This window comes from Centruroides vittatus, unplaced genomic scaffold (assembly GCF_030686945.1).
Source record: "Centruroides vittatus isolate TY-2023 unplaced genomic scaffold, ASM3068694v2 contig_361, whole genome shotgun sequence".
Taxonomy (NCBI): Eukaryota; Metazoa; Arthropoda; class Arachnida; order Scorpiones; family Buthidae; genus Centruroides; species Centruroides vittatus.
The window spans coordinates 375238-398204 of NW_027122185.1; the positions used below are offsets into that span (position 1 = coordinate 375238).

Below are 22967 nucleotides of genomic sequence, written 5' to 3' on the forward strand. Positions count from 1 at the left end.
CTTAGAAAATTAAGAGCAACGCTTTGTATAATTTGGTATCAATCATCAGGATAAAATCAACAATTTGTTAACAATTCCGAATGAATACATCATTTTCATTACGTGTTCACGTAAATACCTGAGAAAGCTATACTCAAATTCATTATATGTTCAAAATCTATCATCATCGTCGTTCCTGAAAAGAAATGATGGTAATTAATTATTAATTTTGAGATCTTATCGAAATCTTTTCAGAAATTTGACAATGAAATGACGATCAATTTGAAAAAAAAATCCATTATGCATTCAGCTTCAATTTTAATCAAATTATTATTTAATATAACTATTAAAGGTTTGAAGATATTAGACGATTTCATCTGATTACTGTATTTTATTATTATTTTTCATTATTTTAAATATTTATTTATTTATAGCAAATAAGCATAATGAATTTAGAAATTTAATAGGGTAGCTTCTTAATTTACAAAATTATTGATAGCCAAATACATATTTCAACCAATTGTTTTAATTAATTACATAGTTGTAAATATCATTTGCATTAATTCTTATGAATAAAAAACATAGATAAAAACATTCATACTTTAAAGTGTATAGAAAATTTACATAAGTTTCATCATAATTATTTGCAACATAAACAATTTTTTACACTGTTGTTCTAATTTAATACTAGAGTCAGTAAACAACTATCTAAAATACAATCAGTTTCAGATCATTGTTTTTAAAATACACGATAGTATATTTATCCATTGAATACATTCCAGCATTTAATTAATATAACCTTAATAAATATTTAAAGATTTACAGAAAATTTTTCAAATAATTTTTCATTCTAGAAATGTTTCATCTGTAAGCAAGTGCAAATTATAAATATGTCATATGTAGCAAATTTATTAAAATCAAATGATCATCAGTTATATTAATATAATATAGTATAACAAAAATAATTAAAAATCTGTAACAATAATTTTATAATTTAAATTATTCATAAATTTTTTTTAACTGAAATTGAGGGAAAAGGAAAAAAAAAAAAAAAATTATATATAATTCTACCAATGGTATGATTCCAAAACTGCACATATGAAAATAATGATGATAAGTTGAATTTCCATAATAGCACAAATAATATTCCAAAGCTTTTCAAGTAGACTTAAAGCTGTTCTCATAAATACTACACAAACAGTATAACAGTTATCATACATATGGTGCAGAGCAGCATCTTTATTGACACATTTTACACACTTTCCAAATTAGTTGTTTTCTAACTGTAGATACAACATTGGTCATATTGAGTAATAGCATTAACACTTTGATGGGGAAGAAAAAATAAAAATCAAATAAAATTTTTAATGGAATAATGCTAATTTAAATAAAATTTCAATTAAGCATTGAATATCAATTCATTTTCGTGGGTGCAGACAATATTTCGAGGGCACTTTATTGAAGCATATTTTTATGGATATGGTCGATTCATTTGAAAACTAATTTTTTGTACTATTCTATTCAACTAAGATCGAAAATATACAAATTGCAAATTATCGTATACAGAAATTTTAAAAACTAATTAACTTATAAGGCACGGTAAAAACTTAAAAAATGATTTACAGTATCTTTGTTATTTGCTGCATCAAATATTGGCACACAACACTCAAAAAGGCCCTTCTATATATATTTCATACTCACTAGATTATATCTTTGGATATTAATATAACAATTGAAAATGTATAAAGCTGCATGCCTATAGTATTGATTTTCAAATGTTAAGGATTATCTAGTGAAGATAATACAAAAAATAGCAATTTTTCAGATTGATATAAGTACAGCATCAAATTGCACACAGGCTATTTCTGCTGAGTTTACACTGAAATAATGGAGTACTAGACTTTCTTTTAAATTTCAGTAGAGGAAAAATTTCAACTAAACTAAAAATATTTTTTCTCTCAAGAAAATCTGTAGTTAGGAATAGTTGATACTTGTTCCAGCATAATTGAATCATAATGATTTCTTGAATTGACTCCAATTCATATTCTAATATAATTAATTTTTGTGTACATGGGGAATGATAAGATTATAACTATACATTTTCTTTATGATAATAAAATCTAATGCAAATTTATATAAAACTGTAATCTTTCATTTGAAGACTACAAAACAAATATCACAAATCTAAAATAAGCAACTATAAAAAAAGTCACAATTTATATACTGTATTTGTATACACACATACATATATATATATATATATATATAATATATATATTTATTTATTTAACCAGAAATAAATTTAATGTAGGTTTTAATATTACATTATTAAATAAGAAACGAAAGACATATTGTAAAAATTTATGAATTATTTCCATATATCGTTAAAAGCATACATAATTTGTGGCCAGGCATTTCTACTCTTAAAAAAAATTATTAATAATAAGAATAATTACAGTATAAAAAAATTTTCTTGATATCACTGAATCCAATTACAAAATCGATTTTACATTAACTGTACAGCATGGAAACACCTGTTGTTGACAAACTGCACACATTAAATTCTCTTAGAATAATAAGTTCACAAAATGCATTGAGTAAAATTCTCTATCCCAATCAGAGAATTCACATACATTCATTTGGAGATATTGGAAAGTGAACACCCATTTGCTCAGACTATGCAGTTGAGCTATTTTTAAGGCTTGAAGAATCACAGGCCTAGTTTAGAAGACTGAAGTCTTGAACAAATTGTTTTGGTTACATATCTTTAAAAAAAATAAATAAATATTGTTATTATAATTTTATATATTTTTGAAATTTATTTTATTAAATAATTTATCATTTTAACAGAATAGCATATTAAAATTTTATAGAAATGCAATTATTATTAAGATCTTTTAAAATGTAAACTATGTTTTAATTTAAAATAATTATATAAATTTTAAATATAAGTTTACATTATCTTTTTAATATATATCTTTCACAAAAAGAATATGCTAAATGGAATTTGAATTATTTAATGTTTAAAACTTTGATTTTCATTTTAACTGTAAATTATTTAAAAATTTGTTCATTGGTTAACTTTCAATTAAGAATGGCGAGTATTATTTATCAAAGATTAAAGCTAAAAATATTCCTAAAACATTTTACTACATTTAATCTATAAAGATCAGCACAATTTAATCTCAGGAAAATGAGAAATATGCAATTTTCTGCATTATTTTATGGAGTTCACTCTACTAAACTCAAACTTGCATTGGTTTTTACTTTAAGTACAAAGCATTAAATCAAAAAGTTACTTATTCAATAATTTATCTGATGCTAATCACTTTTGAGAATTAGTATAAAGATAATATAATAATTTTGTACACAAATAAAAAATATATATATATATTTCAACTTAATTATAAACAGTTTACTAATTTTTATTATTAAAAACTTAATAATGAAATTAGATTTTGTTCTGTAAATCAGTTCTATTTTTATAACAACTTTCAAAAAGAAAAGAAAAGAAAAAAACAAACTATTTTTATCAGATATAAATCCAAAACATTCAATTTTCATGTTATGTTAGGCATACTAGAATCTAATATCAATAATCTTTTATATTTCAATTAGTAACCATATATTCATAATAATTATAAGTAATCATCAATTAAGACTATTACTTACAAAAAAATTTCCGACGAAGTTCATTTATAATAAGATATCAGATATAAAGTAAAATTACAGTCTAACACCATAAATCTACATATGCTTGCAAAAATACAGTACAAAATTGTAGTAATCCTGCCTGGTATTAATCATTCTAAACATATTACATTAAGCTACCTGCTGTATTGTCTACAAATTGAAAAAAAATCACATTTGCTTTCATAAATAATTTTTTAAATTTGTGGTTAATTGTGTGATATCAATAATCCTAAAATATAATAGTATGTTTACAATCTAACTGACCAGTTCCTTTAATTAATCATACATAGTTTTCAGTAATATCTGTACTCTGAATTACTAACTTCAAATGCTAAATTTGACAAAATTTGTTTCAGAGTTCAAATGATGCTTCAAAGTTTGAACTGTGTAAGCAGTAAAAAAAAATGCTCTCGAAACATAAACACAATCTGTTGTGAACCCAAGCTATCTTTTTTTTTTGCTTCACTTTTTATGTTTGGTTACATATAGTGTGTTATTCATCAATTTTTAACAATTTCTTTTCTGCAATTTTTCTTCATTGACAGCTTTTGGGTGCCCCATACATTTTATATCCTTTAGTTCAAAATTGCCTGAACAAAACTTTTTAAACCATATTTGACATGTTTGAAGTTTAGGAGCATCTTCCCCATACATATAAATTTTTTTACTGTTTATACAGTGTCATATCCTTTCCAAAACTCATAAAGTATAATATGCCTGATATGTTTTTTTTATCTGACATTTCAACTTGAAATCACGTATAACACCTTATTTTTGCCAAGGAAACGATTTTTAATTGCAAACTTTTCGGCTCAACAAACCATCCTCAAGCATTCAATTACATTTTGTTGTTAGAATATAAAGTTCTAATGCTAACTTCGAACACAACAATTTCTCAAATATGAATGAAAGAACAAAACAACAGAAATGCCCCACACAACAAACAAACAAAAAAAAAAAAAATGAAGAAACAAAATATAAATATAAATACAATAAATATATAAAAATTTTACAGAAAACATTACTTCTTTGACTGAAGGGCACTCTATATATTGTTATGTCTTAATTAATGTATTTCCATGCTGATGGTAATCCTTCAGCATCCCTAGCATTCAAACATCCTGCTTCTGTATATTTCTAACTTTTTGGTGTTCATCGCTAATGACGGTGAATGCACTGGTTTTATGATGTTGGTCTCCTCCCACTTTACAATTGAGCTTTCCACCTGCACGATTGTGGACAACACTGTTCTTTTTCGATATATTTATGTTCTTTATGACATACTTTGAGATTTCTTTTTGTGACTCCAATGTATTCTTTCTTGAACCCAAACTGTTCATTTTCATATGGAATTCAATAGACTCCTGCTTGTGCCTCTTTTTTTCCTTCTTTATCATTTCTATGAAGTCTGTAAATGGAGAGTGCTCCATTCACCAATTCCTATTCTTTATGATCTTAAATCTCATTCACAATGTTCTTTTAAGTTTTTATTATATGTGAACTTAAATATCCTATTGTTTCTTGTGTTCTTTCCACCTTTGACTTCCTTAGAGCTTTTGGTAAGATCTTTGATCAATTTCTTTCTGTATCCCAATTCTACAGTAGTATTTTTAATTCTGTTCAGATTCCCCATTCTGTCATTAACACTGGAATAATACAAAAAAAGCTCTTCTGATCAATGATCAAAAAGCCGAATGGCTGTGTGCGTACAGATCGCTGGAGCAAGACAAATATATAGTGGGTCATGTGTTGGTTTAATGTACTTTCATGTACAAACTTCCATTCTTAAATATGATCAACATCCAAGAAATGTATTGTACATACTTTCTTGCTTCAATTTAAGGCTCAAACTATCATTATTAGCATTAACTGTGTTCAAAAACTGTTGTATCCTGATGTTACTTCTCCAAATTACACAATCATCATCAACAAATCTTTTGTAGAATATGATATCATTCATGAAGGAATTAAGGATATTTTTTCTAACCTACATAATTAGCAATAATATGTTAAATTTCACAACTGTTATAATTAAATCCCACATCTATGTTATGTAACCACAGCTGTTAAAAATACATAAAAACTTTCTGTTCAACCCAATATAACCTTTACTTATTAACCATGGCATCTGAGAAGTGTGGAAAGTAACAAAGTCTACAAAGAAGATTGTAATATCAATGATTGAGAAAAAGAAAGGAACATATCACAAAGCATGAATGTGATACATATGTTGAGGAATCTGGTGACCATGTTTAAGATGCCAAAGTTGATGGTATGCAATTTTCGCTTTATTACACAGTATTTCATATTTTATTTTTTGTTTTCATGTTTTAAATTTATTCTTAAGACATTTAATTGTGTTACTTTTACCTTAAATTATGTGTATTTGCCATTTTAAAGTTTATCAAAAGGGCCTGGAAATGGATTAGTTAACTTTCCATTATTTCTAATAAGAAAAATTGATTCAAACTTTGAATGGCCTCCTGGAATGAATTAAATTCAAAGTACAAGGCACACTGTGTATGTATATACACAACCAAGCCACTTTATTATGACCCACTGACTAATATGCTACCTTTTATAGCATGAACAGAAGCTAGACAGTATAGGAGTAATTCACTAAGATGCTGGAAGGTTGTCATAGTTATCTGGAGTCATACAGACTGCAGTGTGTCTGACAGCTTCTAAATAAAGGGTGCATTGTGGAGGATCCATACAGTGAACATGATAATTGAGGTGGTCCCAAAAGTGCTCAATCGGGTTCAAATCTGAGGAATTACAGGGTGGGGAAGTACTTGGTCACGCTTCTCCAACCATTCCTGGACAATTCTGGTGATATGACATCTCATTATTGTGTTGGAAGAGCCCATCCATTCCAAAGAAGACAGTCAAACATGTATGATTGAACTTGATCTGCAAGAAAGAATATATAGGGTAGATGTATTAGTTTTGGCCAGTGTAGTACCAGTTCTGGCCAGAAAATAAATTTAACTTAAAAATATAATCACAAATGAAACAAACTTTTATTGTTAACTGTGTAAACAGTTAACAATAAAAGTTTGTTTCATTGGACAGATTTGAACATGTGGTGATTATATTTTTAAGTTAAATTTGTTTTCTGGCCAGAACTGATACACTGGTCAAAACTGGTACATCTACCCTACCCAATTTGGTTGAGAGTGCCTTCCAGAGGTATGAGTGGGCCTAGACAATGCCAACAAAACATTCCCCAGGCCATTACACTGCTGCCACCAATTTTGTTCCTCAATGGTTGCAGTGTATTTCTTCTCAGAAGTTTTCTTGCCTGACATGCCAACATGGCTCATTGGAAAAAATGAGTCATATTTTCCTATGCCATTCAGAAGAGATCTAATTCCAGTACTGCTGTGCAAATTGAAGCCATTTCTGCCTATGCACTTTTGTCAGCATGGGTACAGTGACCATCCATCTGTTTTGGAGCCCCATATACAACAGGGTTTGCTGTACTGTCATTTTAGACCTATGTCTGGTAGTCCCCTGGTTCATTTGGGTGGTAAGTTACTCAACCATAGCATGGCTCATCATGGTTCAACCATATCATGGCTTATGGCCCATCAGATGGCTCTCACATACCTTTGAAGCTGAGTTCACATCTCACAGCAATGACACATCGTGCTCCACAGTTTCCCATGCTGTTTGTCCAATCACAGTACAATTTAACCATAGCAACACAAGAACAGTTCACAAACCATATAATTTCAGAAATACTGTCACCCTTGGCCCTAAAGCCCTTTTGCACATCTGATAAATTGTGCATTTTACCATGACAGCAATGATTGACACATTTGCACATTGCTTGAATCTCATCTTATTCACATACCAAGCCAGTTTGCAATATGTGCCTTATTTCATTGGCTATGTGCTGCTGAAATCAAAAGTAGGTAATGATCATATTAATATGACTTAACTGTGTGTATGTGATCATTATTATTTTCAATTTACAATGATAATTCTAGTTTATATATATATAAACTGTAGTATAAACCAGAATTTAAAATATAAATTTAATATTACTTATGCAGATTGAATGTGTCTATTAAAAAGAAATACCTTATGAAAATGTTCTTGGCCCTAGATGAGACTTTAATCCATACAACAATATTAATAAACTCTATGAACATACTAGGAAAGTATATATATTATATGATGTCAACTATGACAAACTTCTTAGGAATATAATTAATGAAAAAAATGAAATGTTTATTAATTTATGAAATAACTAATGACTTCTTTAAAACAGATACCATTAGTAAAACAGATTAAATAAGAAAATTTCCTAATTAATTTAACAGCTTGAAATTCAAACAATCAGACCAGAACCAGAATCAATAAGTATCATTTCAAATTAAATAAACATGAGCAGTGTATCAAGTTGTGGCAAGTTTATTTCTTTTTCTAGTTTGAAATTAGAAAATGACAATTCAAGTTTTACTTTTAATTAATAAGATTGTGTGTGTTGTGTTATGCATATATGCTTTTCTCATTAAAAATTGACAACTGTATAAATAGTGACAAGAACTGTTTAAGCCTATTGAGCAGTGGCACCTGCAGACTATGAAAAAGAGGGACACAAGCTATAAAAATCCAGTAACAAGTTTAACTTTCCTGGCAACATTTAAAACTGCATGTATAGTGCCATCTGTTAAGATATTTTATTATTAAAAACTTTTTATATTTTTAATTACTATAAAATAGCATAAAGAGAAATTTTCAGGGTAAGGATGGGTTTTTATTTTTTATAAAAAATTGTAAATACTAATAATGAGTAAAATCATCATTAAGCCTTTAATCAAAATTTAATAGCAAAAATGCCCCTCATATACAAGCCACCATGCCAAATTTTGTTACTTAATCTTTACCCCATCCTGAGATATTAAATGAAATAGACAACACACACACCCATGGAATTTTTTTGCCATTTTTTCAACTTTTTTGGATTCAGGAAGTCTCAAAACATGGAGATTTGAAAAATATGGAGAGGATCAAATTTGACATGATTTTGATACTTTTCCTTGTTATGTATTGTTGTTATATAACAACTGTGAAATTAAAAGGACATTGTATGTTGGATTCAATGTCGAATCAGCACTCCCGCAAGGTGGAACTGATTGGACTTGGGGTTAACTTGGTCTTGAAAACAAGAAATGGGGTTTTGGTCAACATACTACAAAGTTTCATGGGTCAATGGACAAATATTGTTAATTAGTTTCTTTTGTATTTGCAGAATAGGCTAGAAGTCACAAATTTTCTGTTGTTTTTGGTGCCCCCTTGGAAATTAGGAAAATGGCAACAGAGACGAAAAAAGCAAGTATGTGCCCTAATGTATAGGCAGTCCTAATATTGAGAAATTTTTATAAAAATGTAGTTTAATACCAAATAATTCATTGAATAAAATAAAAAGAAATCATCTATATTAGTATTATTATTATAAACAAAAGATATTCTGTTAATGTTTTTCAAAATCACAATATTCCTAATGACAAAAACACTTAACACATTGCATGAAGAGCAACTGTGTTGTTACAGTTGTGACTGACAAAATGGCATCAACTCAAGAGAAAGCATGAACTGTTTGGTGGCATGCTGAGACAAATTCCATTCTTCAAGAACAGCTAAACTTTCACTGTATTTGGAAAGAATCCTCAATCATGAAACACCATCAAGGCATGGAAGAAATAGTTCCTGTCCATAGGAAATGTGTTGAAATATAATGGAGGTGGGAAACCTGACTGTCAGACAGGAATGTGGAGGCAATCAGGTAGGCTTATGAAGGAAGCCTATGGAAGTGCATTCATCAGGCAGCTAAGCAACTTGAAATTCTCCTCTCAACTTCTACAGAAAACATGGCAGGAAACAGCTTTTAGATGTTCTTTGTGTGACAGGAAAAGCACATGTGGAAGATTTTATAATTTTGTGTAATAAGGAGTAAAGACAGAACTGTGAAATTCAGTGTAAGGTCAGTTTAAACCATGCTGCACATTTGATACCACAATAAATTTATTTAGAATATGATACTTTTGTGCTTACAATGTATAATGTGCAGAAGTACTTTTTTAACAATAAATATGTATTGTGATATTGAATATATACTATCTGATTGAACAGAAAGTTCTTGCACTTTTTGGAACTTTCTAGAATAACTTTCTTCTGGAACATTCTAGAATGCTCCATGGTAGTATATAAACAGGTCGGGGTACATGCTATAAGAAAATACCAAATCCAGCCCTCTCACTCTACTTTACCATGACCGACCAACACCCACTAACCAAAGAGCAAGTTTGCCTGCTTCTCGTTTATGACTCTTGTTCAGACAAAAAAGCAGCCAATTCTATCACCGACATCAATGCTGCGTTAGGCCCAGACACTGTTGCCAGAAGAACTGCATATGATTGGTATGAATGCTTCAAAAGTGGAGATCCCTAACCCAAGAAGATCATGCTCTCTGTCTTCTGGGATTCTAAAGGAATCATGTTTGAGTTGCTGCTGCAAAATACAACCATCAACGCAACTTTCTACTGCGAACAACTCAACCTCTGCAGCAGAAACTGGCAGAGACCCATTTGGAACACCAGAACACCATCCTGCTGCATGACAATGCATGGCCACATATGGCTAGGCATACCCGCCAGAAGCTACTGGACCTGAACTGGGAGGTCTTGTCCCACCCACCATATAGCCCTGACATTGCACCTTCCGATTACCACCTGTTCGCCATGCTCAACTGTTGCCTGGCTGGCAAGGAGTTCAACAATGAAGCCAACTTGGAGGCAGCCTGACCAACTTCTTTGAGTCACAGCCACCAGAGTTTTATCAAGATGGCATTCATTTCTTGCATAAGCATTGGCATTTTCTCAGTTAAATAAAATACATCCAAAAGTGCGAGAACTTTCTGTTCAATCAGATATAATACTGTTAAAAATATATTTCAATTTATTTACATTTAGAAATTTTATTCTAATTAATTTTTTAAAATCATTTTTCATATATCATACCTGCACAATTTATTTTCAGCATTCTGTTTCATCATCCCATCCATCACTATCATATTCACTTTCGGAAGCTGATTCAGAATCAGAAAATTCCATTGCAACTCTTCGGGCCAATATTGAGGCAACATCATGAAGAGGTGCAGCTTTTTCTACTTCTTTTTGCTTAATATCTTCCACCCTTCTTAATTTAATTCCTAGAAATAATAAATTAAATTATAAATTCACATATGCTTTAAAGTATATTCACTAGAATAAATATAAGAATAGATTTGCATTTAAAAAAACTAAATTTAGAAATATATATACTGTATATTCCAGCATATAAGATGACTTTTTAACCCAGGAAAATCTTCTCAAAAGTTGGGTGTCGTCTTATAAGGTGAGTATATCCCAAACTCTATATTTTAATTGTAAAAGTCGGGGATCGTCTATACACCGGAATATACAGTGTATATATAAAATGAAATACTATTTTTATCACCTTATATATATATATATAAAATTTAACATAATTTAATATAAAGTGATAAATAGTACCTCTTCTTATAATAATGTCTGAAGATTATATGTAATATATCATAAGAGGAAAAAATAATTATACTGAATATCTAGAAAATTATTCTTTCTGATTTTAAAAGAATTTTATATGCAAAAAATCTAAATTGCAGATAAAACTGTTTTTTAATTGCTGAACTGCTAAAGTAAGACCACTTGTACATAACATTTCTGAATTACAAGCTACATTTTTAAAACTACATAGCTATGAAAGGAAGAATTACATGTTTATCATCAGTATAATAAGTAGAATTTTGTCTAACACAAACTGTCATTTTATGGAATGCACATCAGTAAACAGTATATATTTTCATTATTTTACAATATACATAGGCTGTTTTTTTTTCAACCTCCGATGGTCCATAAAAAAAAAAAGACAAGTGTAAATAACAAAATAAATTTATTACCAAAAGTTTGGTACAAACATGGTTACTCTTCAACACAATCACCATGAAGATTGAGGCATCTGTCATATCTGTGGATGAGCTTTTCCATCCCCTTGTCATAGAATGTTGCCGCAAATGACTTGCGATGGGTCTTAACGTTGTTTTGAAGATCATCATTAGTCTCGAACCTCTGCCCTCCTAGCCATTTTTTCTGTTCAGGAAAGAGGCGGAAGTCACTTGGCACTAAATCAGGGCTATACGTTGAGTGCTTAAAAGTGGTAAAGACTTCCACCTTTCAGACTTCCACCCAGCTTGGAACTTTTTAATGTCACCTTTTTCCTGAACTGAAAACGTGACTAGCAGGGCAGAGGTTTGAGACTAATGACGATCTTCAAAACAATGTTGTTAAGGCCATTTCGATTCACTGGCGGCAACATTCTATGACAAGGGGATGGAAAAGCTCGTCCACAGATATGACAAATTCATCAATCTTCATGGTGATTATGCCATGTTTGTACCTAACTTTTGGTAATAAATTCATTTTGTTATTTACACTTGTCTTTTTTTTATGGACCATCAGAGCTTAAAAAACCCACCTTCGTATCTATTGAAATATTAAATCATCTTAAAGCTCAATAATCATATCAAAGCCAAATGTTTACCAGACTAAATCAGGCTGCATTTCCACTACTAACAATTATTAAATATTGAGTAATTTTAATACAAGATGGCACCTAACACCTACCTCTAGTGCCAAATTACTCAGCATTTAATAATTATTAGTAGCAGGAATGTAGCCCAATTTAATTAAATAATTGTTTAGCTTTGAAATATTTAATTTATAATATTGTTTTCAGTGCTTCTGTGTTACAGAATTTATAGAACATGTAATTTATTTTTGTATTTTGTTTTGCACTCTTCACAATACAATATATCTAGAGCAAGTGCAGTACTTATTTTGTTATTCCTACAGTATTGTTCATTATCATTATTATTCATTATTAAATAATCTATTAAAAGTTAATAAATTTGATAGAAGTAAATAACTAGAGTTTATAGAAAGATCGACTTTTTAAAAAACCTGTTTTCGAATCTCAACTCCTCTACGAAATCGGTTTTAACCGGTTTTCAAATTTTCACCCCCCCCCAAAATGGAGATAATGAATATTTACAACTTTTAAAACTTTTTAATTTATTTAATATTTATAAAATTTCAAGAATATAATAAAATAAAATCAACCGATGTCTACACAAAACAAAACAAAAAAGAAACTGCTAGATTATCACATTAAACTATAAAATTTACTCCATATAAAACCATAAAGAAAATGAATAACAATGCATGCCTACAAAATATTATTTTATTTCTTATTTTTCCTAAGAAAAATATGATTTTAGAAAGCAAAGAACATCTATAGATCTATTGCTCGACCTTGTCCTTTTTTTGCACACAAAATTGCCAGAAATAGAAAAAAAAACTCTCACTTGCTACTGAGCTGGGTTTAATGGTCTTTAAAGTATTAAAAAATAATAAATCTAAATTTTTTGTTCTTCTGTTTGTATTCTCTAATACTAAAGAGTCCTTTTTTAGTGTCTTAGGGCTGGACAAAGTCACTTCTTCAGGTTCTTGAATATATTTATTTATCGATTTTTCCATAGCATTTGTTAAAGCTACCATTTGATTTTCTTCTTTGCCACTTTTTCAACATTGCAGTCATCTTCTATAGAATAATTTGGATATAATCTTGATAATATTTGTCTAGATAACTTAATAATAGCAAATTTTTGTTGCTAGTGAAAGAAATATGCTAGATGATGACTTTGTTCAAACGTTCTGTGGATTTTGTAAATAAAGGAAAAGTGTTACTAATCCCGTTTGTCTTCTCTCTTGAATTCGTACCTCTACGGCATGTAACAACTTGGAACTAATTTCAGTTTTAAAAATTTACATAACAAAAATTCAAATATGCCTTCACTTGTTAATAAGTAAAACAACAAGTAGAATTTGCATCTTGTCATTTTAAGGCATCAGCTGTTTAACATAACTGGTTCTAAAACTTTAAGGAGCTCTACAATTTTAAAATATTCTGCTTCATTCTATGTGTGGGAAGCACCGATATCATTCAAAGCTAAAACAACACATTTTTTTAAGTGTACAAATCTTTCTACCATTTTTCCATTGTTGCAAGATTTCTTGCTATTGTAGGAAGAATTGGATGCTTTTTTATGTTTTTGTAGTTAATTTTATGAATGTTAGTATTTAACAATATTCCCATTTTATGCCAGAGACAATTTTGTGTCAAAATATTGATGTTTTTAATCAAATAATTAATTAATTTTTATGTTTAAGTCTAAGCTCAAAAACCAGTTTTTAAATTATGTAAATTTCTTCAAAAAAACCAGTTTTTCAAAACTGACAAACCCTAAAATAAACCATGTTGCTATTTTAATTTTAACTTTCTTTTCCTTATAATAAATGAAAAGAATAGGATAATGCTATTCAAAAGATTAATTCTATACAATGCATTTCAAACTATTATATTGATAGTTGTTCCACATCAGTCTGTTTTTACAAACATAAAATTTTACAAATGTATACATAACTTGTCTTTGAAAACAGGTCGATGAGGAACAAGTGTTATGATTTGAAATGCATTCTATAGAATTAATACAATTCTTTTGAATAAAGTTACTATATCAATCATCATCCTATACTTTTCATTTATTAAGAAAAAAGTTTAAACTAAAATTAAATTTGAATTTATTAAAACTAACAATATTGAAATTGAAATGAACAGTTAACATTGAAATTAAAGTGTTAAAGATTCATAAGTTGTTACTGAAAGTGAATGATGTTCAAAAAGTTTAGAATATTTTATTCTAATAGTTGATTAACTCTCTTTTATTATGAATTATTAATTTTATTCTTTTTGGCATACTATCAATAAATAATTGATATTATTCCAGACTAATTTCAGTCCAAATTTTTGTTTTTTTCTCTTAAATCTTGTTTATTGGTTGGGTTAGATTCTTGCAGTCTCTTTTTTACAAATGGACCAAATATTTTCAATTGAGAACAAGTGTGGTGAGTTTTCAAGCCAATCCAAGAGTTTCATTTCTTTTAGATTAAACCATTCTTCAGCTCTTTTGCATGTAAAGCCTTCAATTCCATCCTGTTAAAAGATTACATCATCATCCTGAAAACACTTCCATTGTTGGGATACGGAAATATTCTAAAATATCACCATTTACTGTCTCATTAAGAAATCACAATTTTACTATGTCCATTAGAGTCAAGTAAACTACACACCATAACTTTAGTAGGAAATTTAATCACTTGTTGTAAACAATCTGGATTGTTTGTTGTTTCACATTTCAAGCACCAAACTTTTCCTCCATAATTTAAATTAACACAGAACTTAGTCATTAAAAATGACTTTTTGCCACTGGTTGGATATAAAACAATTATATTCTTTGGTGCAAGTTAATTGTTTTCTTTTTAACTTTTGTCAGATAAGTTTCTTTTCTGGTTTGGCTACACTATCACCCATCTCCTTCAAATAATTGTAAACTATTGTTTTTGAAATTGATTTTCCAATCAGATTTCAATTATGTCTATTTTGTTTTATAATTTTCCTAAGTGCATTTTTCTGTTGTTTCTGAAGTAAATTTTGGACAACCACGGTGTTTTTCAACATTTAAACTTCCAGTTTCATTAAATTTTTGAATTATTTTTTGCACTTTAGACTGAAAACAATTCACTTTCTTTGCTATTTCTTGTTGCTTAATATTTTCTTCATGTAAATCAATAATTTTGTCTCTGATACAGGTTTTATTGTCATTTCTTGTCGATAGTGTTTAATCTGCTTTTGTGACAAATGATAGATTGTAATTCATACAACACTACCTGTGATACAATTTAGACTATTTAATTGCAGTAAATTACAAGTACTATTACTTATTTCTAACTGGACAATATTTATTAATTTACTTTATATTATTCTAAACTTTTCGATCATCATTCATTTTAAGTAAAAACTTATGACTCTAACACTTTATTTAGAAATTAATATTTTTAGATGAAAATATAACTAAAAGACCAGATAAATATTTAACTTCTTAACACACCGGGATGAATATAAAATCAACTTTACTTAAATCAAATAACCAAAGCAAAAATGTTCTACTATTGCGAGCGTTTTCAATGCCCCTTCTGGGCTCTTCTTCAGGCTTTTACATAAATATGTTGCAAGCTGTTCATTCAATTTTCGAATTTCAATTTAGAAGGCATTCAATTTCTGATTCAAAACTCGCATGTGTTCAAAGATATTCAAATATTGGATATTAGTATGAGATTTGAAATGCGCACTAGATTCAATTTAAACCATTATAAAATCAAATGCTATTGTTGATTAGGACTTGCCATGCCATGGAAAGCGACATTTCTTCTTTAAAATTAATGCATGTGGACTTGCAACTTGCCTTAAATATTTCCATTGCCTCCATTGTAGTGTGCATTTCGAATCTCATACTAATATCCGATATTTGAATACCTTGGAATACATGCATGTTTTGAATCAGAAATTGAATACCTTCTAAATTGAAATTTGAAAATTGAATGAACAGCTTACAATGGATTTACGTAAAAGCCTGAAGAAGAGCCCAGAAGAGACGCCGAAAAAGTTTGCAATAGTAGAACATTTTTGTTCCGGTTATTTGGTTTAAGTAAAGTTGACCAGATAAATATTCCCTTATTTAGTTTTATCATAACTTTTTGTTTCACTTAATTATTGTTATTCAAGGGTTGGCACATTATGATGGAGTTAAATTAGTCTGAACTTTTTGAACTGACTATAAGAATCAAGAGAATACCTGTTCAGTTCTTTTGATATCTACACTCAATGAGTTGCTGCTGCATTATACTTATTTTGGTAAAATAACTTTAAAATTAATATGCAATCAGACAAAGTTACATGAACATACAGAACTATCTGTGAGAACACACTTCTGACAGTTAAATATGGAAGTTAGAGCTTGGATACTGGCAAGTTTTGTACGTTTCCACTCAAGGCGTCACGACAGTGGATTTTGGAACTATAACTTTTTGTAAAATCCTATTCCTCATGCCCTGAATAGTATTCCCACTAAATTTGCTGTTTCTAACTGTTAGATCAAGTTTCAGAAAGTCCTAAACAGAAAAGGTTTAATTATGGTCTTTTGATACATAAGATTTTCTTATGCAAATTGTAAACATTTACTAAACACCAACCAAATGCCGAAATTCTATCGGGCTGGGAGAAAAAATTCTCTCTCCCGGCGGTTCTAAATTATTTAAATTAATTAATTAAAAATTATAATTATTAATGTTAATACGAGATGGTGCCTAACGCCTCCCTCTAGTGTCAAATTGCTTACGTAATTTATTTAGTAATTAGCCTTAAACTAGCCCGATAGAATTTCAGCATTTAGTTGGTGTTTAGCTTTAATATATCGGGTTTAGAGATGATTGTTTATATGTAAACATTTACTTTCTGTACATTAAAAAAAAATGCAATTATCTTGTCATTGTGCAAACTCCAATAATTCAGAATATAGGTTCAACAAGTCATTGAATTTTTTTTTTTTTTTATTCTTTTATAGCTATGTATTAGTTGGCTATTATTTTAGACTTATCATATCATGATTTCTTAACTTTGATTTCTTCCTTTATTTTTTAGTAACCAAGCTAAGAAATTGTGGTATGATAAATCCAGATTAATAGTCAAATAATAAATAGCTATAAAAGAATAAAATTCTAAAAGAAAGGACTAGAAGTTATAAGAGTAAAGTCCTTGAGTCTAATTTTTTTTATAGTTAGTTACACATTTTCTAATTTATGTAAACTTGGACTTGTAAAAAAATTATCCCATAAAACTAATTAAATAAAACTATTATAAAAATAATGAAATTTATTTTATAAATGTAATCATATCAACTCTGATGACTAAAACTGAGAAGTGAGGTGCTCCCCTTTTCATTATTTTCACTGAAAACTATATTAATGTATGGTTCTTTTTAAGTTTACAATCTTCTGAGATGGTATTAGTTCCTCTTTTCCCAACTACTTTACCGCTGAGCACTTGTTGATACTTTCTACCTCGTTTTTGTACTTAAATTTGATATTTTGTGTATTTTTCTATTTATAGTTACAAATCTGTTGAGAACATTTATTGATAAACTGGATAAAAAGTCTTCATAAAAATAGCCTTATCTTCACACCAACAAATAATTTAATATACAAATGTTTTCAACCTATTAATAGACCAGCATCAGGTTGATGCATTTACATGTTCTACTTTAGAATATATGTGAGTTCTCAAATAAATCAGACCTGATCAAGCATATTAGTAGGTCAAAAACATTTGTATATTAAATTATTTGCTAATGTGAAGATAAGGCTATTTATTGTCAATTATCAAATCCAGCTTTTGTTAGTAGTTTTTTAGAAAGTCTTCAGCAGCCTGAATGAAACTCAAAAGTTTGTTGTGACAAAAAAACTGTGTTAAAGGAACTGTACACTGTTCAAAACAAATTCCTATACATTTCAGTTTCTACACTTCAAGAGAGTAGTCTGTCTATTGAGAAACAGTGAAAAATTTTTAAACATACCAAAAACTAATTGATGGATTTGATTTAGAGAAACTGGAATGCTCTCTGAACAAAAGACTGGATATTCAAAATATAATTCTTGAGTTTCTTCAGTCACAAAACCTGGAATTTTTAGTGAAAACCAAATATGCTCCTCTCACATCTGTTGATGTTGAGAGATCATTCTTACAGTTCAAAGACTTACTTTTCTCATAATGTCTGTCACTAACCATGGAGATATGTAGAAACACTGTGTTTGAAGTACAATGCTTTTCTGTTTGCAAACTTCAAAACTGATAGATGATAGATCAAATTCTGAAAGCAACCAATTTGAATTTTCTACCATTTTCTCAAGTTTTCATACTCTATGGATACTTTTACGTGCATAAAATAGTTTTACATATTTTTAGGAGCATTTTTTAGTCATCTTGTTTTTCGTAAAAATCCATCATTTTTAGCCTTTTTTTAAAAGAAAATTTGCATCTCAACTTTAAGTTTACTGATATGATCCATAAGTTACAAATGCCAATATAGTAAATACTTTTTTAATTTTTACAGTATTTCCATTTTTAATACTTTTTCAAATTGTATTTCATATCAAAATAAGTTTAAAACTTCAAATATATTTTTTCCTATGCAACTTTATTTTTTTTTAGTAATAATCAAGAAATAAATTCTGACTCAATTAAAACTTAATTTACATATGAGTTTGCAGAACAAAATGTTCACAAAATCAATGTGTATATATTAGTGCCTATATATAGTAATAGGCACTAATTTTTGTGTGTGTATTCAACTAGAAAAGTTCTTTTTCAATTAAAAATTTCTTTTAATACACTTTATCTAAATATTTGGAATTGTCTTATATCATATTATTAAACAGTTAAAAATTTACGAAATATATCATAAGATGAGGCATTTAAATGCAAATAATAGAGTATGTTAAAAATAGCTACATATTTATGTTACAATAGGAAATTGAAGTTATGAATGTAAATATTGCTAATTTCTGGAACTTGGTGAAATGTGTTTCATAATTTTTTTTTTTCTAAATGATAGAATATTCTGGTCTTGTTATAAAATTGTAGAATAGTAACCAAATATATAGAAAATATACTTAAATGTTTATTTTTACTAAATTGAAAGAAATAAGTTCCTCTGTCTTGAAAAACTGCAATTCTATTAATAATTATATAATATCAATAGAATCACATAGCTCATAATACAGTCTTTCAAGACAGATAGATTTATATAATGTTAAAGATGGAACTTTTATGGTGATCATCATCATCATCAAACATAAAAATTGAGTGTTGAATTCAATGGTTCCCAACCTTTTTGAACTCATGGCATATTTAGATAATCGTTTATAGATTATTGAACATTTTATAATTATTATTATTCAATCAGCTATCAAGTTTATTGTGGAGCAAATAGCTAGCTGGTACAAATTTTGAAAATATAGTTGATAATCATACTGTAAAAGTATATTTTGGTATTTTCGCTACAAATTTTAAAATTTATCATCTTAATTTATCATGAAGCACATTTAGAACAGCTTCATTGCATAGCAGTTGGGAATCATTAGCATAAGTGTTTTACAAAAATTGTGACTTCTGATGATAGCATAATCACAAAATCTCTAATTGAATTAAGCAAGTACGTCAATACCCATCAATGTCTCTAAATTATGCAAATATTTCATTTAATTGCCTCATTATATATATATTTTTTATTATTATTTATTACTTACCTTCTCTAATTGCAGCCAACAAATCACTTCTTGCATCAGTTTGAGTAATTGGTGGTAACCTAGATTTTGGATCTGTATTTTCACTAGTTTTGCTTACACTAGATGTTGTGCTAGCAGATTCTGATGAAAGAGAGACAATTTCTTGAACACGAACAATATCTCCACTCATAACTGGACCATTTGATAGATCATCTGGAGGAGGCAAGGGTGGTGGTGGTGGTGGCAAACATCCATTAACAGCTGGAGGAGGAGGAGGTGGAGGTGAAGGAACAAGATGACTATCTGTATGAAGGATATCTTTATCAGGTGTAGGTGGAGGTGGTGGAAGCTCTAAACCATCAGGAGTGGTATTAGTGACTATATCTGTTGGAGGAACTTGACTACTAGAAATATTCGTGTGGGAATGATGAGTTGGAGTTGCATGGCGAGATCCCACATGAGAATTATGAACTGGCGTATGTGGACCAGATCCTGGTTGTGATTGAATAACTTTCTGGGTAACAAAAAGAGAAGGAGGATGAATTCCATTAACAGTAGTATTTTCGGGTGGTGGAGGAGGAGGAGGAAGATTATCTCTCGAATGGCTTGAAACTCTATACCTTCCTGTACCACTTGAAGGAGTACCACCTGCAGATATAGTGGGAGTGGAAGTCCCACTAGATCCTGAGGAATTAGACACAGGTGGAGCTGGAGGTGGTTGAGATGGTCTTGCAGAATTAATGCGATTCCCATAACGAGTAGGTGTGCCACTAATAGGTGTATTTCGAGCTTCTGGTGAATTAACAGTATACGGTGGCGGTGGAAAATGATGTTGAGGAGATTGCGATTGCTCTGTATAAGTAGTTGGAGGAGATGGATAATGGTGTGTTGGACTACCTACATAACCAGTTTCATGATTTGCAATATATGTTGAATGCAATTCTAAACTACTTGGCCGTACAGAATGTCCTCCATGATTTGTTCCATCTGTAGTATCATTTGCTGACCTTGTAACAACTCCACCATACTGAATATGAGAATAAGTTTTATCTATAAATTCTTGTGCATTAGCCATTTGTCGATACCTTTCCCTAGTATTATGTGGTTGTCGCACTTTCTTATGACGTTTTCCTTCTGGTCTAGGTCTATGAGGCTAAAAAAAGTAAAAATGGCATAATCATAACATGACAGAAAAAAATTGAAATAAAAAAATTAAACATTTTTCAGCTTTGCATATTAAATTATGTACTTACACACACAGAATTTATTAATGTATAACTTATAAATACAATATTCATTGTTTAATTTTAGTGTTTAGTCAAAAACATACTGTTAAATACATTTAAAAGTATTGTTATAATAATACTTTTAAAAGCATGTTTTAAAAGTATTATTACTACTTATAAAATAAATAAATTTTATTGTATTGAATAAAATTATTTTCCACAACTGATGATATTCTCAAGAAACAAATAAGTAATGTTATAAATGTGATTTATTATTATGAACTGAATACTGAAAAGTGTTAAAAGAAAATATGACTTTACTGCACAAACCTCTGAACTTACAAAAAGTTTAGTTTCTTAAGGTTTTAAACTTGAAAAATGTAAATAGTTTGCAATAAGAAATGACTAAAACAAGTAATATATTATAATAAACTGCTTATAAATAAAATTTTCTAAACAAATCACAGAATATCTTATTACATATACAGTTGAATCTGTCTGTCTTAAGATCACATTGAGAAGCTATAGATACTGACAAAACTTGAAACTGCATAATTACAAAAACATAGTTACTTATTACTACTGAACAGGCTTATTATACTCCCAGCATATTTAATTAACTTCTCCAAAATGCATTTTGGCCTTGACAATCGCCAACACTGTAATATACCTTAGTAATATAATATTTACAAAATATTACACATTATTATTATGATTAAAAATTACATCTAGGTCGGAAACAACACAATACTAAACAAGTCCAGTAAAAAACCATGGGAATAGCCCTTCTGTCTTCTTTATGGTTGTGATTATTTTCTTTTCTTCTGTCTACACCACATTTGTAGGGTATGCTAGCTCAATTTCCAATTCTTGATTTTTATTCTCATTTGGATTGTTTTTAAACACTTTTTCCATTACAATTCTGTGTGTGTGTGTGTTGTGTGTGTGTGTGTGTGTGTGTGTGTGTGTGTGTGGTGTGTGTGTGTTAGATATGTATACATAGACTTAAATATAAAATTCTAAAAATGAATATTGTAAGCTTGAAAATATTTTGATATATGTAAAAAAATTACAGAAAAAGTAAGCTAAAATATTTATAACTAATATTAACTAACAACACACATAGTATTCAGTTAGAGTATGAATGTTTTTCCCCTCTCAATCAGTATAATCAAATACTATTTATGGACAGACTTATTAGCAAAGATGAAAAGTGGGTTTTATACTTTAACATCATATGTAAAATAAAATGGCTGGATTCAAGAACTGTACATCCAAACCATCCAGTCCAACCAAAATACGGACTTCATCCAAAAAAAGGACTATTGTGTAAATAATGGGATATAAGAAAAATAATTCATTTTGAGCTGCATAATCCTAATCAAACAGTAAATTCAACTTTGTACTCTCAAAAACTGGAAAAAATAAGTAAAAATAACCATGCCTGGTAACAAAAAAGGGAGTAAATAACTAATACTTAGTATTTGAAAACAAGTTGATTAACATGTCTATAATTACAAAAATTGGAGTAAATGATTCATTAATGATGAGACATAGCCAAATACATCTAGATCAACCCACCACCAAAAAATTCTTAGTCAACCCAGACTTGAACCTGGTTCTCTCAAGGCTATATTCACCACAATATAATTCCAGACTAAAACCACCAAAAGTGAGATGAAATTTAAGTTGCTGATAATGGAACTTAAACCTCAGTTCACTTTCATCTTGTCACTTAATG

General features: G+C 29.2%; 1 protein-coding gene across 2 annotated transcripts in view; it reads right to left on the reverse strand.

Moving 5' to 3' along the window:
• Positions 1 to 425: 425 nt before the first annotated feature.
• The window catches only part of SCAR (wiskott-Aldrich syndrome protein family member 3 SCAR), a 98494-nt gene continuing 75952 nt past the window's right edge, over positions 426 to 22967 (reverse strand). For both annotated transcript variants that reach the window (XM_067269989.1, XM_067269988.1), the window contains 3 exons: positions 20022 to 21153; positions 10704 to 10894; positions 426 to 2744 (listed from right to left, as the gene is read on the reverse strand). In XM_067269989.1, coding sequence (XP_067126090.1) covers positions 10719 to 10894; positions 20022 to 21153 — 1308 coding nt within the window. In that variant the 3' untranslated portion in view covers positions 426 to 2744; positions 10704 to 10718. The remainder of the gene's footprint in view (positions 2745 to 10703; positions 10895 to 20021; positions 21154 to 22967) is intronic.